At 47.6% G+C, this 15,634-nt stretch overlaps 2 protein-coding genes across 4 annotated transcripts in view; one reads left to right on the forward strand and one right to left on the reverse strand.

The window, feature by feature from the left end:
* The window catches only part of LOC135365881 (titin-like), a 162,534-nt gene that overhangs the window by 33,004 nt on the left and 113,896 nt on the right, over positions 1-15,634 (forward strand). The gene's annotated exons all lie outside the window — the stretch shown is intronic.
* The window catches only part of LOC135366426 (monocarboxylate transporter 13-like), a 30,735-nt gene continuing 18,873 nt past the window's right edge, over positions 3,773-15,634 (reverse strand). For both annotated transcript variants that reach the window (XM_064599120.1, XM_064599121.1), the window contains exons 3-5: positions 13,748-13,891; positions 7,694-8,437; positions 3,773-4,377 (exon numbers count right to left, since the gene is read on the reverse strand). In XM_064599120.1, the coding sequence (XP_064455190.1) occupies positions 4,178-4,377; positions 7,694-8,437; positions 13,748-13,891 (1,088 nt within the window). In that variant the 3' untranslated portion in view covers positions 3,773-4,177. The remainder of the gene's footprint in view (positions 4,378-7,693; positions 8,438-13,747; positions 13,892-15,634) is intronic.

Consider the following 15,634-nt stretch of genomic DNA (forward strand, 5'->3'; position numbering starts at 1 on the left):
GAAAATCATGCAGGCTTGCCTAAAGCGTAATTTTTACTAATTTTTCTTTACAATTTCTGTTGCGATACTGTGCAGAGTTTTTGTTGGCTCTGCGGTTATCCGTGGAGGACTTCATATTTCTGTAAAAAAAAAAAAAAAGCGAGGTTCGCTTAGCAGTTTTCAACGTTCAATTGAACAAATAAATTTCCCGTAATTAAAAATTGTCCAAAACCTTCCTCAATGGTGGCAAACGTTTCCAGAAGGTAATTGGCGAAAGACACGCAATCCTCCGGCGAGTACGTCGGCAGTTAGAATTTTTTATCACTTTAGGTGAAACGCCCTGTGTGTGTATGTATATATGGTATATACCGGGTGTTTCAGTTAAATCCCCGGCTAAATAATTCGCGAACGGGTGCACCAATCAAATAACTTTCTCTTTTACAAGTATCTGTCCAATACCGCCTACAAGATGCGCACCGCGTGAATGAGCGGGAGGCGCTCATTATTTAAATAAAAATTCAAATGAGTTTCGTGAAAAAAGCTAACTTCTAAAGCAGGGCGCTGTCGGCATTAAAGGTACTGTAAAGCAGCACCGATCAAATGTCATTTAGTGTGGCTATTCGATAGTCCAAGCCACCAGAACAAAAACTGCGCAAGTTTCATTCCAATCGACGGTGCAATTAATTAGAAAATTACAATTAAAGATTACGGGCAACACTGTACTAGGTATTTGAAATGAATCCGTACTCCTGCCACATACGGCGGCAACCACATTGCATGTGTAGAACACTGGGCCCGACATAACAATCCACCACAAAATCCGCCCTTGCAATCCACACAACTATCCACATCTGAGGATAAGCGAACTGAAATGCCGTTGAAAAAAATGTGTCAGACGTTCAAGAAGCCAGACAGCATCGGGACTTGTTTGTTCACAGAGGTTCACAGAGAGAGTTTGTTCGTTCGAAAGAGGCCGCGAACAGAAGGAGCGCGCAGGCGCAGCAGAGAAGTAGGGAGAGCCTCCATCGAACAGCGGCCGGCGCTGGGTTACTTCGCAAGAAACACTGTTAACAGGGGTTTCAGAATGCATAAACTAATATTACGGTTACTAAAATAACGAAGTTCCGATGTAATAGTGTGTAATACCAATTTTCAGTGTTGCCCGCTGTACAGGGGGTTGTTTGACACCAGGCGTCGCACCGCTCCACTACGCCGCATTTTTCATGGCAAATTAAAAATATTTATAGCGCGTTGTCGGTCGTATGGTTCCGCATATGGTATTTAGGAGCAACAAAGTCTCAAGTCACATCACCGGTATATCATGCTTGTCTACTGCTTTACAGTACCTTTAGAATGGGTACTACCCCTTTTGGGACCTTCAGTGGACACCTTTTAGAGAAAAATCTGCCACCGAAGCGGGTCATTTCTTGCAGTAATTAATTAGTTTCGGTTTACGTATTTTTGTCGCGGCTGGTCCCGGCGAAGCGCAAAAGGACATAATTCATTGGTGTAAGGACGTAATTCATTGGTGGATAAGGGAGTGGAAGAGCGTCCTTTTGCGCTTCACCGCGACCAGCCGCGACAAAAATATGTAAACCGAAACCAATTTATTACTGCAACAGATGACCCGCTTCGGTTGCAGATTTTTCTCTAAAAGGTATCTACTGAACGTCCCAGAAGGGGTAGTACCCATTTTAATGCCGACAGCACCCTGCTTTAGAAGTTAACTTTCTTCACAAACTCATTTGAATTTTTATTTAAATAATGAGCGCCTCCCGCTCATTCACGCGGTGCGCATCTTGTAGGCGGTATTGGACAGATACTTGTAAAAAAGAAAGTTATTTGATTGGTGCACCGGTTAGCGAATTATTTAGCCCGGAGATTTAACTGAAACACTCGGTACATAAATACGCTACAAAATGGAGGTTCAAACGATCAGGATGTTGCATATAGATAGGGAAAAAAGACACCAGAGACTGAAGTAGGGAGTGGGGGAAAGTTATTTATTAAACTGGCATTAAAACTAAGGGTCTGGGGAAGTCTACGTTTCGGCGGAGGCTCCGCCTTCCTCGGGATTTATTGCAAATATCCCGTTTGTCACTGACTGTTAGAGCTTTCTTCTGGAGCCACGAGGTGTTTCCATTTACAATATGATTGAGACAGTGGCCGTCACAGGTTACTCCGGAAGTAAAATTTTTCACTCACAAAACAGGCGAGTCACCCTGGTGATTCTTGTGGCTGGTGGTGGTGGTGGTGGTGGTGGTGGTGGTGATAGGGCTTGCCGTTGTCGGCCTCACGTATGTGGGAAACGTCACGACTCACGCCCTGGGGGAATGTGCGTCCTGGCCGACCTTCTAAGGGAACTGTGCCGACATATGTCTGAAATCTTCTTGAATTTCTTCTTGAATGTCTGAAAATTCTTGTGGCTGTGGGTCACTGCACGTCCATCTGCACTGTCCTTTATTGGCGTGATTGCAGTACTTCCTCGTGCCTCAACCCGTGCCCCGATTTATGAATGGCGAAGGCTCCGCTCATAAATCCGTTCATAAATCGAGGTCAGAACACATGTCTTTTTGTGGTTCGTTCCCTGATAATCCGTTCACAGTTCGGACATCGAGGGTTCATAAACCGAGGGAGAAATACACGGAAAAAGTTCCTTGTGACGCCGTTCATAAACCAAGGGAATTCGTAAATCGAGTGTTCATCAAACGAGGATTCACTGTATACAGTCAACCCTCGATTTATGAACACCTTCGGTTCCCCGAAAAATCGTTCATAAATCGAGGGATTCATAAATCGAAAATTCAGTTAGCTGAGTACTATCGAGCAAATGCAACAATATTTCCGAGTTGGGATTGTGTTTATAGTGCCTTATATTGTGTAATTTTGTTTTTGTCCATGCCTTCTGCTGTATCAATCTCACAAAGAACAGACGTTAGCGCATTCACACTCTGTTTATTATGCAATACTGAATTGTTTAATTTTGCTTTGGACCATGCCTTCCGCTGTGTCAATCTTGGAAATAAGAGATGTCACCACATTCGCACTGGACTGGTCTCGGATTTCCTCCGGGATTTTTAACCTCCGTTTATTAATCTCCGGGTGACAGCGACCACCTTATTCATCAACTGGGGTCAGGAACACTTGGTCGCACCTTGTGCGACCACGGAAAACCCGTTTGTTGTTCGGATTTCGAGGGGTTAAGAACCGAGGGTGCAATACCTGGAAAACGCTTTGTCCGTTCAGGCGTCATTCATAAGACCACGGCATTATCCCTTTGAAGGTTTCTGTTGACCTCGGAACGATCCGTTCATAAATTGAGGGCAAAAACGCTGGGCAACTCCTAGTTGGTTCCCAGATATTCCGTTCATTATTCGAATATCGAGGTTCATAAAACGAGGGAAAAATGAATGGAAAAAGTTTAGTTCCCCGTGCTCGTGTTTATAAAACGAGGGAATTCATAAATCGAATGTTCATAAATCGAGGGTTGACTGTATATATATACATATTTTCTTCGACTCACTTCTGATTTCCTCATCACCTAATTTGGGAAGGCAGCTTGTTTGCTTTGTGTGTGTTCGTCAAGTGCAGTCCTTGAGTTTTGTGCGCACCGTCCGGCTCACAATAACAACATCGTTCCTAATTGTGCGGGTATTTCACAGCTATTGCGATGATTTCTATTCTATGAAGCCCTCCATGACGTCGTCTAAAGTCGGTTCGAGTTTGAGGCAATTTATTATTTGCAGCAGAGACTAAAAATGTTTTGAGAGGTATGCATCATTGCAGCATCACAATGAGGGTTGGAACAACAAGAACAACTTTATTTGATGACGATGATGATGATGATGATAATGATGATTAAGGAGATGAGGACATGGGTTTCTTTCCTTCGTAGTCGAAAGCCGAAGTGATTATCTAACCTATAAGTAGACGGCTAGACAAATGCACCATGGGTATTGCTACGGAGTTTGTTAAAACGGGAAGCTTGTAAAACACGAAAATTATTTTAAATAACAACTGCAGCACGAAATGACGTCATGAGTGAACTTCGGGCACTTCAACAGTGTTTACGACGCTCGATTCTTTAAAAGAAAAGACAGAGAGAAATCTTTTGAAAAGGTCGTAACTGTACAGAATCGAATTGAATGTCCCATGCGCGCTGAAGTACCGTTGTCCTACTGGAAAATCTCAGTTCCATCTACTTCTGCGCATCGCACTTCGTCGATATGATACTGATTGTGATAGGCGCCTTGGACTTGATCTCGTCAACGGTCCACGTGTGTGACTTTATCTTGTTTCGCAATAACGCAACTGTCCACACCAGCACAGCAGAGAGGACGACGATTCCACAGCCCCTGAACAAGGGGTCGTAACTGCCGGTCTGATCCCGAAAATAACCTGCAAAGGTAAAGAGCAGCGTTTTCGTGCATCACAAACAACATTTGCATTCGTTGCACTTGAGATTTCATCTTGACTAAATTGTTACAAAAGCTTCTCAAACAGAATTTAGTTACCTCTATTGTTAGTAGCTGAGCTCTCACATTGAGGACACAGACGACACGACAAAAATTCCAAACACCCCCTCAACTGTTGGAGTGAGCTAGAACAATTATAGATTGAAACGCACCGGCTTTCAACAAACATAACAAAATACAGCTAACGTTTCGGGTCCCATTCGAGTCCCATCATCAGAATGACGCTGTCCTGGTCGTCACCGGGTATTTACGTAGAAGAAGAGCGTAGCGTTCTGGGAGGGGGCCTGGTTGTCGATTGGTAGCTTCTTTTGTTTTCTTTATGTGCCATGACTCCAGCCGTCTCCTGCTGATGATGATGCTGACGCTCCAGCTGATGATGGGAGTCGAATGGAACCCGAAACGTTAACTGTATTCTGTTATGTTTGTTGAAAGCCGGTGCGTTTCAAACTATTAAACATGTCTACTACCGGCAATTGGACTATATTCAGAACAATTATAGATTAAAGCAGTGATTCTGAAACTCCCTGCACCTATTGCGCTATTCGTCAAAGCTTTATCCCCACCTAGTTATGGGCGGATAAAAACTTTGCAACCTTCACTGCAACAGCCCTATGGAACAAATAATGCTAAGGAGGCCGAGTGACGTATCCTCAGACAGGACGGAAGTTCTCCTGTTTGTTACGGGCAAGCAACTTCCTCGCACGGTCCCTCACCCGCATAACACGCATAACATTGATGTTGCAAATAGTTGCTCCACGTTGGGCAACGCTTGCTCTTCGTCCCCCTGGTCTTCCCGTAACAAATGGTGGCATCCAGCGTCTGTGAGTTTCCATTGGTTTAGCGCAAAGAACGACGTGTAAAGTCTGACGTCACTTCTCCCACGTTTCTCTGTGGTGGGAAAACGCTGTGCGCGGCCTCCTTCGGATTCTTTCCTCCATGCCATGCATGATGGTGCAGAGAGTCAGCGAATACTTACTCCGTGTTCGTGCGCGTAGGGATTATGGAAACAGATCCACACGGACAAAGCCTCACAGTTTCGGGGCTGTGTCCGTGTGTGTCTGTTTCGTAGCCCCCAGTCTCGAGGATTTAGTAATATAAAAAAAATGTCCGGATTTCCTACGAAGAAAAAAAAAACGTGGTAATCGTGCAACCACATCAGTGCGACAAGACTTAGACTCAGCGGAAGCGACCACACTCACGTGACCGCAGATCTTGCAGATCTTATACCCGCCCTGGCAGTGCAGGCCTCAGTCACATGATCGCCTAGATACCGAAGGCATGGTTAATGCCTCATCTCACCTTTCACGCGTAGACAGATAAATCACCCAATCGCAGCAGCCAGCCATGATCCCAGCCAATCGGCATAGACGACTCTAATACACAGGCTTTCTGTGGCTACCAGTGGTCGCCCATTCGGGTGGTGGCGTATCGTTTCTATAGCTATATGGCCGCGCAAAGCACGATTGTCATTGGCTGGCTCTTAATTGTTACGTCACGTCGCTCAAGCGATCAGGCTTTGAATCTAGGTGGTGAACGGCCCACAGCGCTCAGAGTCAAAAGTAAACGCTCGAAAAGGACCAATCGAAGGTAATCAGTGTGCTCCGTTTCTACAAGGCCGAACACGGATTGTGTCGCCAGAGCACTCAAGAGCGCTCACACACAAAAACGCTATTCAAGGCATGGGCGCCGCCATTAGTGCTGCCACCCCGTGGTAGTCACAGGAACTGTGCACGTGTGGACTGCCGTTTGCCGAGTTCCTTCGTTTTCCCGTGTGTGTTTTTGTTGATTTTCGTGTCCGTTCATGTTCATTTCGTACCCGATCATTTTCTCCTGCTGGGGAACCGGTGTAGAAAAGACGTCGCATCAGCCAAAACTCCTCACGTGAACAAGTGTGGATAGCGCGCGCGGAAGCAAGCATTCTTCTTTTTCCTTGATCTTTCGAACGTCATATGGAATATTACGTTATCGTCAGTCATACTTCATTAAGGACGGCGGCCACCAGTATTCATCGTAATGGGAAGAGCGATTTTAGCAGTCCAGCCCTGTTGTGTCGTCGCTAGGAACGAGGCTAAGGAGCGCACGGAGACTTGTGGTTTGAGGGTAACGCGACATGGTCTATACCATGATAGTGTACAGCTACTAAAAGCGCGTTTCGGCTTCATGCTCTGGTAAGACAGTTGCACGGTATATAACAACACACCATGAAGGTCATGTCATTGTCATCATCAGCTGACATGGCCATCGTGAATGTGTGTAACTGGTGCCACCGTAGTATTTAACGGGAGTAGTATTTACTTGTCTGTAGTCTGTTATCATTTGATCAGCGACGACATCGCCGGGTTTTTACCACCATAAATTATGCGGAGTCCTACACTCTTAAAAATGAACTTCACCACATAGCACGCTCCTAGCCAACCATCATCCCGAATGACAACGTTCTCGGCCTAGATTTGTTGAAAACGGGAGGAGCAGCCTATTTTGTGCCGTGCATAATGGCACAAAATAGGCTCCTCCTCCCGTTTTCAACAAATCAGGGGCGAGAACGTTGTCATTCGGGATGATGGTTGGCTAGGAGCGTGCTATGTGGTGAAGTTCATTTTTAAGAGTGTACCTGGAGTATATATCTTGCACTCTAAGAAAAAAGGGTGTGAAAAGGTGATAAAAGTTAGTTATATAGTTACCACCTAAGTGAACATAGCATCTGGTAAAGGGTGTAACAGGGTGGTAAAAGCAATTATCATATATCCAAATTGCTACAAAAAAGCATACGCCCCCCCCCCCCCCCTCGCTCACCGAATGAGAAGCTGTAACCCTATCAATCCTAGGTAGCAGGCACAACTTTGCAACCTTTTAGGCATAACATATGCGACAACTATTACCTCCTAAAATGTGTAACGGCTCCACCCTTATTTCTGAGTGTGGTGTGTACGTTCCTTTGAATCTTGGCGTCCCATGGTTCTCCCGCATCACACCGCTTAAGCTAGGTACCCTGACCCCGTGAGTATGATCTCGTGCATGCTAGATATATTGCGATCATGAATGATATGAAGATGTATGGAACGCACATATAGGTACTATGGTGAGTTTCTCTCCAATTGCGTTTCTCCATTCTCATTTGTATATTTTTGTTTTGGTCCTGATAACCAGTCATCCGAGGTTATTTGTCGCGTAGTCTGTGCGCCGTTTCATCTACGGAAAGCTATGCCAGATCGAACCCTATGTGTGTATTTACTACGTACCAATCACGAATGGCTTCCCAAACGACAGAATTCCCGCAGATGCTGTTACCATGCCGTACGCCATAGCTACTCTGTCCAGTCCAAGATATTCGGCCAATAGCACCGAGAACAACACCACGCTGGTTCCTATAACGAAAGCCATGCTTGTCGCTACCGCGAGGACGGACACAAAACTGTCGGTGAGCGGCATCGCCACATACAGTCCACTCATGACCATAAAGGAGCACACCAGGAGAGTGCTTCTGCTGATGACGCCCCTGTCTGCGACCGCGGGAAGAGTCAAACGGCCCGCCAGGTCCGCCACAGAGCTGAGGGACAACACTGTCACGGCGCTAGAGGTGGACAACCCTTTATCTTTGGCGAAATCTACTAGAAGGGAGATGTAGGTGTCGAAGCACAGGTTGAAGGCAATGTAAGAGTACATGACCACGTAGAACATTCCACTTTTAAAAACGGTGAGTCCGTAGAGGAAGTTCCGCGAGTTCGCTACCTCCTTCTTCTTGAGCCACGTTGGTTGACGCAAGAACAGGCTGAATGCGACGGAGTGGAGCGTGATGGCAGAAAATATGAGAAGGGCGGAGTTGAGGCCATATTTTCTAGTGAGGTACTCGAGTAGTTTTGGGAATACGAAGGTACCCATAGTAGATCCAGCGAAGTTGATTCCCATCGCGAGCCCTTTGTACTTGACGAAGTGTTCATTGATGAATGTAGTGTTCATGACGAATACCATTCCACTACCGAGACCTGCAAATAAGGAACATTTTTACGTGGGTATAGATAACTCACACACACACGCACACAAAGAGACGATGGGAGCGTTAGGTTCGTGCTCCGGGAACGTTCCCTCTTTCAGGAAATCACTTAACACCTCCAAAGTGACTTCCGGTGCATGTTCCCTGGTGCAACCTGCGCACCCCTTCATCGGAGCCGGAGAACGCTGGGGAAGAGCGGGGCGAGTTCCGGAACGTGACGCATGTTCCGGTGTACTGCCTTTCGAAATTGCACAACCGTGGCAACGGTGGCAACACGTTGCGACCGCCCGTGCGTTTTGTGTTTCCGGAATCATCGGATGTCGGCGGTAAATGGTGATACGATTCCAGAGGAGTGCTGTGGTTTACTGCTATGTTTACCTACAAGCAGACGACAGAAGAAAGCTCGATAGGTGGCGCGAGCTCAGTGGCTCTGGCGCTCGGCTTCCGGATAGCCTCACAAACACCATTAGGTGAAGACACCAAGGGTACGTTCCTCTCAGAACCCGGGATATGCCGCTCGGGAGCCTGCCTAACGCGCCCGATAATGGATGATGAGGTGGGGCTGATGCCGGCATTCGAGTTCCATCATTTAACTGCCAGTTGAATTTCATCGCAGGCCATGGGGCACCCGTTCGAGATCGTTCCCCCCTGGCTTCCATCCAGAGCAGTGAATGGAGACAAGATCTAGGCCTCAGTTAGAACGGTCCTAGTGCATCTGGTCTGTAGAATGATCGTCAGTCACGAATAGGCTCCGCTTTGCGATAAAACTGAGCTTTTTTGATGACTTTGTTTTTCCAGCTGCACGCGCAAACGCTCCTCAGCACGTCGCCTACGCTGGAACACCACGACATCCGTGGTACCGGACGACATTGGCGGCATTACGAACGCGCTCTGCGGACTCTAGGGAGTTTGCGCACATCGGAAGCGGTCCATGAAAGAGGAAACTGTCAAATCAGAGATCAGCACCGTGATGTCAGCCACTTCAATAAAGAATCAGGTGCTTTGCTTATCATGCTGTCGGAACCGTTATCGTAAAGACCTTCCAATCTCTTAAATCTCCCCACTGAGCCAGACGTCCGCCGAAATGTTTATTCTCAGCCGGGGCGGTGCGATAAAGAAACAAACGAAGCATCGCCAGAGTGACGGGGCCCCTCTCCGTCTCCAACCAGCGTGACGCGACGCGGCTAAGGCATCAAAAATACCTTGAATAAATGCTGTCGCATTTAAAAGACATATCCCAAGCAGCACAATGTACTGAAAGTCGGGTGCAACAGGGGTGGACGGTATGTGTCTTATCAATGTTCTTTAGTTTCACGAGTTTGTTCAAGGCCTTCCACCTACCCGTCGACCCCTATCGCACTCGACTTTCAGTACATTTTGCTGCTTGGGGTCTGAAATGACGGTTTGAAATGTGTGTCATAGAGTAGAAAAAAGCGAAAAAAAAACATCATTGCGCATCATCTTATCATTTCTTTCTCTTTTCGTGCTATTAAAGGCTAATAGGGAACTTAACCTTTTGAACGCTATAGGTTTTGTTAATGGAGTGTAAGAGTAATGTTCTCATATCGTTTGTTTCTAGCCCGTTATAAGTTATAAGCCTCCTAGGTCCCCTCAATACCGTTTTGTAGTCTTCAACTTCTTTTACCCTACCGACCATAACTTGGAGTATTATGGCCTAGGTCGCCCTAAAGGAGCAACGAGGTGACGTTTAACGTGGTTCGAGACCCTGTTTTATTCGTCAAGCTGCCCATCAAGAGTCACCCCGCAAAATATTTTCGCTCTGTGGTGTATTATAGCTGCGCAATCCAGTTTACAATAAAACAGTCGGAGAATGCAGCCGCGGACGGCAGACGCGATCCTCTCGTGGCGTAGGAGATCCTCGAGCGTTTTTTTTTTTTTTTTTCCCCTTGTTTCTTTCTTTTCAGCTCCCGCGCCACCCATACGTGCTTGAGTTGTACCGCTCTACGAGTCAAGTGCCCGGGGACCACATTACATTCCTGCGTACTCCGATACGCTTTTTTCACGAGTGGAGGATTTTTCTTTTTTTCAAACATATACGACGCGCACGCTCTGTAAGTCACCTGGTGGCTTAAATGGCTTGCACGTGTTACGAGCTAACGAGGCGCGGGGCACTCGTCGAGAAGGGCACGTGATAAAAGCGTGCACGGCGCTCTTCGCGCCATATGTGAATGACGTGGTTTACGTCACGCGCAATGTGTCACGTGCCCATCTCTTTCAATTTCCCGCCACTCGTTAGCTCGTAGCGACCGTAACGACGATGAAGCGATTAATACCCCTGTCCGACGACACGCTAAATGTCAATTGCGAAACTGGCATTTAGCTAAAGGACCTTCTGTGTCCGGCCAGTCTCGTAACGGACATTTAGTGCGCCGTCTGGGAGGGGTATAAACCCCCTGTGCTCGTCGGTCTTTTCCAAGAGCTCGTTTTAATCGTTGCTGAACACACACACACACAATAAAAATTGGGGACCACCTCAGTACTCATTTAGCGCAAAAAAAAGAAAGAGAGGAAATTTATAACCATCATCATCGCCACGTCCCAACCATACAGGGCGTAAGGCAGAGCTTCGAACCGAACCTGAACCGAAAACCGTTATTAACCGTTATTTCTAGCCGAACCAGAACTGAACCAAACCGAAACTATTAGCGCTAACTTGGAGCTGAACCGGAACTGAACCGTTAAAAAAAACTCGGTAACCGGTTCAAATAACGGTTCACATCTACCGAACAACAACAACAAATAAGTTAATGACAATGAATGGGGAAATTCGCCACTTGAGGTGCGGCCCACTACCCCAAGGCACAATGGGGCAGGATGTGATGTGTCCTGATGATGAGGTGATGAACGATGCTAAATAGGGATAGTCACTGGAGTCAGTATGACATCAGAACGGTAGGCAAAACCACAGCACACAAAAATACTACACACACAGCACACAGGTACGCAGGCAGATCATAGGGTAGACAGGAGACCAGTGTCCCGCAGAAAAATGTTGAAATACTCAAGAACTTGACGATGGTCAGTCTGGTTAGACCCAGGGCCGAGAATGGTTGCCAATGTGAGTGGTGCGGCCGTGATCGACTGCAGGCGACACTGTAGAGCTGCTCTTTGGGAGGTGTATAGATGGCAGTCGAGGAGCACATGCTTGGTGTCCGCCAAAACAGCACAGCGAGAGCAGAGCATCGAGTCAGAGCGGCCGATCAGATGCTTGAAATGGGGGGTGAATGCAACCCCAAGACGAAGCCTGTGTATCAGCGACGCAAAATGGCGAGGCACACGAGAAGGCATGGTGAAGCCAAAGTCAGGGTCCACTTCACGCATCAGAACTCTTGATGGAACGTCTCGAGACCATTGCGCATGTGCGAGAGGCCTCACCACATCATTTAGGAAGGTTCGCCTGTCGCCTTTGGGGAGGGTAATCCGCACGCTTGATCGGGAATGATACGCAGCTGCTGCAGCCTCGTCAGCCTCTTCATTGCCGCGGATGCCGCAGTGGGCAGGAACCCACTGGAAGTAGATAGAGTGCCCGCTGATCTCAAGACGGCTTAGTTCCTCCAGTATGTCCACCACCACAGGCGCAAGTGATCCACGAATACCCATGTTCGCTATACACTGGAGAGCTGCCTTGGAGTCGCAGTATATCACCCAGCTGCTGATAGCGGCTGATGCAATGTGCTTGAGGAAGAACAAAATGGCATGCAACTCTGCAGACGTAGATGAGGTGCGGTGCGAGAGACGGTATGCGTGGCACGACGACATAGTCGGGATTGTAAAGGCAGCAGTGGAGCCGTGTAAGTTGGTCGACCCATCTGTGAATACTGCAGTGTGGGAAGGATAACGGCACTGCATCATGTCTAACGCAAGTTGTTTCAACACGGGTGCTGCAACGTGATCCCTCTTGCTCTTGAGCCCAGGGATGGTAATGGAGATCGAAGGTATCGAAAAGACCCACGGAGGGGACCTGGGGACGACTGCGCTTCCGACAAAAGCCGGTAGCAAAGGCTTTGCAGCAGCGATGCAGTGAGAAATGTTGCTCTGCCTCCGCCTGTTGAGCTTCGAAACCAAGGGGTGACGACGGTGTTCCGCGACGAGACGTAGATAATGGCGCACAGTTTCTCTGAGACGTAAGACCTCTACTGGCAGCTCGCGGGCCTCTGCCACCACCATGCGCGTTTCAGCGGCGCGGGGTACACCGAGGCAGATCCTCAAGCTTCTGGCCAACATACACCGAAGTCTCTGTTCAGATGTTCTTGAGATGCCATGTAAGACCGGGAGGCTGTAGAGAATGGTTCCCCGAACCAATGCCCCATGAATCGATAGGAGCGCTTCCTGATCAATCCCCCATGCAGCGCCAGCGAAGTGAGAAATGACATTGGTCCAGCGTTGAACTTTCGCTTCCAGGTACCTGATATGGGCGCTCCACGAGAGATTGGCATCCAAGATAACACCCAGGAATTTGTGGCACTTCACTTGGCTGAGTGTATTATTGCCTAGCGAAAGAGGGAAGGCGCGCATGCGTTTCCGCGTGAACGGGAGCACAACTGTCTTCTCAGCCGAGATGTCCATGCCAGCCTTGGTGAAGTAATGCTGAACAGCATCCAACGAGTGTTGAAGGCGGCGTTGAATCGCTGGCCTTGATTTACCTGTGGTCCAAACGCACACATCGTCTGCGTACACATCTACCGAAATTATACTGACTGTGGGAAAAACTTATTCTGCTACGAGATCGATTATAGAACTACGAGATGCCACTGAGATAAATCGCGCTGACGCCGTAATGTTAAGAAAAATAAAGTTTCGATACGATTTTTTATCACGTTTGGTGACACACCCTGTTTGTGCAATGGGCAGGCAGACAAAGCTTACGTGTAACATGACGGCACCATTATTAATATTATTATGTGCGATGCCTCAAATAATATGGTACGACCCCTGTTCTCAAGAATACCTGATTTAATAGTGCAGGTTCCTCGTTCCTCCGTGTTAAACCATCTAAAAAAATCCCCCATGAACATTGCAATCTCCTGTTCCTGTCCGCCATAGAAAATTAAATATAACAACAAAAATGATCCAGCGCAATACACATACCGCAGCTAATTTCGCATACAGCGACATTCGGATGGAGGCAATTCATATTACTGAACCGGTTCATGAACTGAACCGTTTAGAATTAACCGGTTTGAACCGTTATAGTTACCTTCCGGAGCTGAACCGAACCACTAACATTTTCGGTTCGACTCTCTGGCGCAGGGTGCATGGAGAAAAGTTGAGGAATCCTTACCGTGCATAATGCCAAGTGTCACGGTTAGATGCGTAGCACTTGTTGCGAAGTAGCAGAGCAGCATTCCCGACGCCGATATAATTCCTCCGACGATAACCACTGGTCGTGCAGTGAATCGGTGCGCCAGAGGCCCAGAGAGCAGGCCTAAAAATGCAAGCGTTACTCGTAAGTATCGTGTATTCATTTGGGAGGTCTCTCGGCAGATATGCGGTAGGCTCAAACGAGAAACCTTCCTGTGCGCCTTCTTTGTCAATCAAGGCAAACGTAATGCGCCTAACTCAGTCTTGCGTTAAATCACACTCCCATCATGAAGATAGTCACCATCCTTCAGTAAACTAACCGAATTTCATACTTTCACATATCATACAGCAACGTAGACAGTAGCTTCTTGGGAGAGTAGCTTTCTGTTCTGTCTATACACCGACCAATACAGTAAGCCTTTACTATTCTTCCTGAATTCTGTCGGTACAACAGCGGTTCTTCCACGTCACCGTTAGTCAAGTAGCTTGATATTTTGATCAGGCAAGTAATTCATGACGGCTCTCTTATGAGCACATCTCAAGCACAGGAATGTCATCGTGTAAGTTCTTGCTCAGAGCGGAACCCCAAAGTAGTTTATTCAGAACCGCAAGCTCGGGGGGAGGGGGGGGGGGCGTTGCAAAAGAAAAAAAAGAAGGTGTAGTTACATTGTAACAGCAGCACACAGGGAAAAAATAGGGGGTATTGCCAAACATTTGAGGGTGTTGGGGGTCTGGGTAACCACTGGAACCTCATAACACGCTCTGCACAAACCATTGCGCCGAACGTAGTTGTTATCGCATCTGACTTCAGGAGAGTGTTCGCATTTCGCCTAAACACATTTTGCCTAGTCTTTGGTTCCGAAACTTCGCCGCCCCGCGGCCCATATGAATATAGCTAGACGACCTCTTCGCGACCGCTCCCGCCCCCCCCCCCCCCCCGGTTTTCGTCGTCGCGATGCCGGTGGTGTTCCGTTATTAGGGCATGAACGCTAGCGAAAACGATACACTGACATTTTATTGGAGCAACAAGCAGAGGGAGCCCTCTGGGCCAAAAAGCATTGCACAACTGCGTGCTTCACTCACCGACAACGCGCGCTAAACGGTTTTCTTAGGTTTTTGGCGGCCGCTCTATTTGGAGAAGACGCCAATGCGCGATGCACCGTGAAGGTTCGTGTATGCAGCGAAACCTCCAAAACATGAGAAACCTCCGGATCTGCTGTCTTCCCGGTAACGCAGGACAGCGAGCACGGCGTGGCATTTTTTTTATTTTTTAATTTGTGGGCCGCCTAATCCGCCTAATGTATGCGGCAAGCAGTCCCGTTCCGTCTACTGCTTCATGTCACGTGAACAAAGGTGGTGGTTCCCTGGCACACAGCCACAAATAACGTGAACGGGTGCGTTTAGTGGCGGCTCCTCTACTCCGAAGAGAGTGCCTCTGTCTAACCCCACAAGGAGTATCTGCTTGACGTTCCAAATGCTCGCCTGCGTACACTCGCCTTGCATACGCTGCATATGCTCGCCTGAGTACCGCGCCGAGGTCAATGTGTATGTTAAAAAGCGACGAGCAATGAGAAGCACGCAATTCTTCCAGACCTGGGAACTGACGTTTCAAAAAAAAAAAAAAAAGCACACTGCGAGGTGCCTCCCGTATTTTGAAAAGACATTGCGACGCCATTTGAATACTGCAGAGAATGCTTTTATGCGCTACATTAGCATTAAATGCAATTCTCAGAGTTGCACGAAAAACGTGCGTGTGCTAGCGACTTTATATAGTAGCAGCAGGTCCCGCTCTGTAAAGAAGTCAACTCTCGTTTCATCTTACATTCATCCATTCATAAATCACCGTAAACATTTTAATCGACAATAA

This window comes from Ornithodoros turicata, chromosome 8 (genome assembly GCF_037126465.1).
Source record: "Ornithodoros turicata isolate Travis chromosome 8, ASM3712646v1, whole genome shotgun sequence".
Taxonomy (NCBI): domain Eukaryota; kingdom Metazoa; phylum Arthropoda; class Arachnida; order Ixodida; family Argasidae; genus Ornithodoros; species Ornithodoros turicata.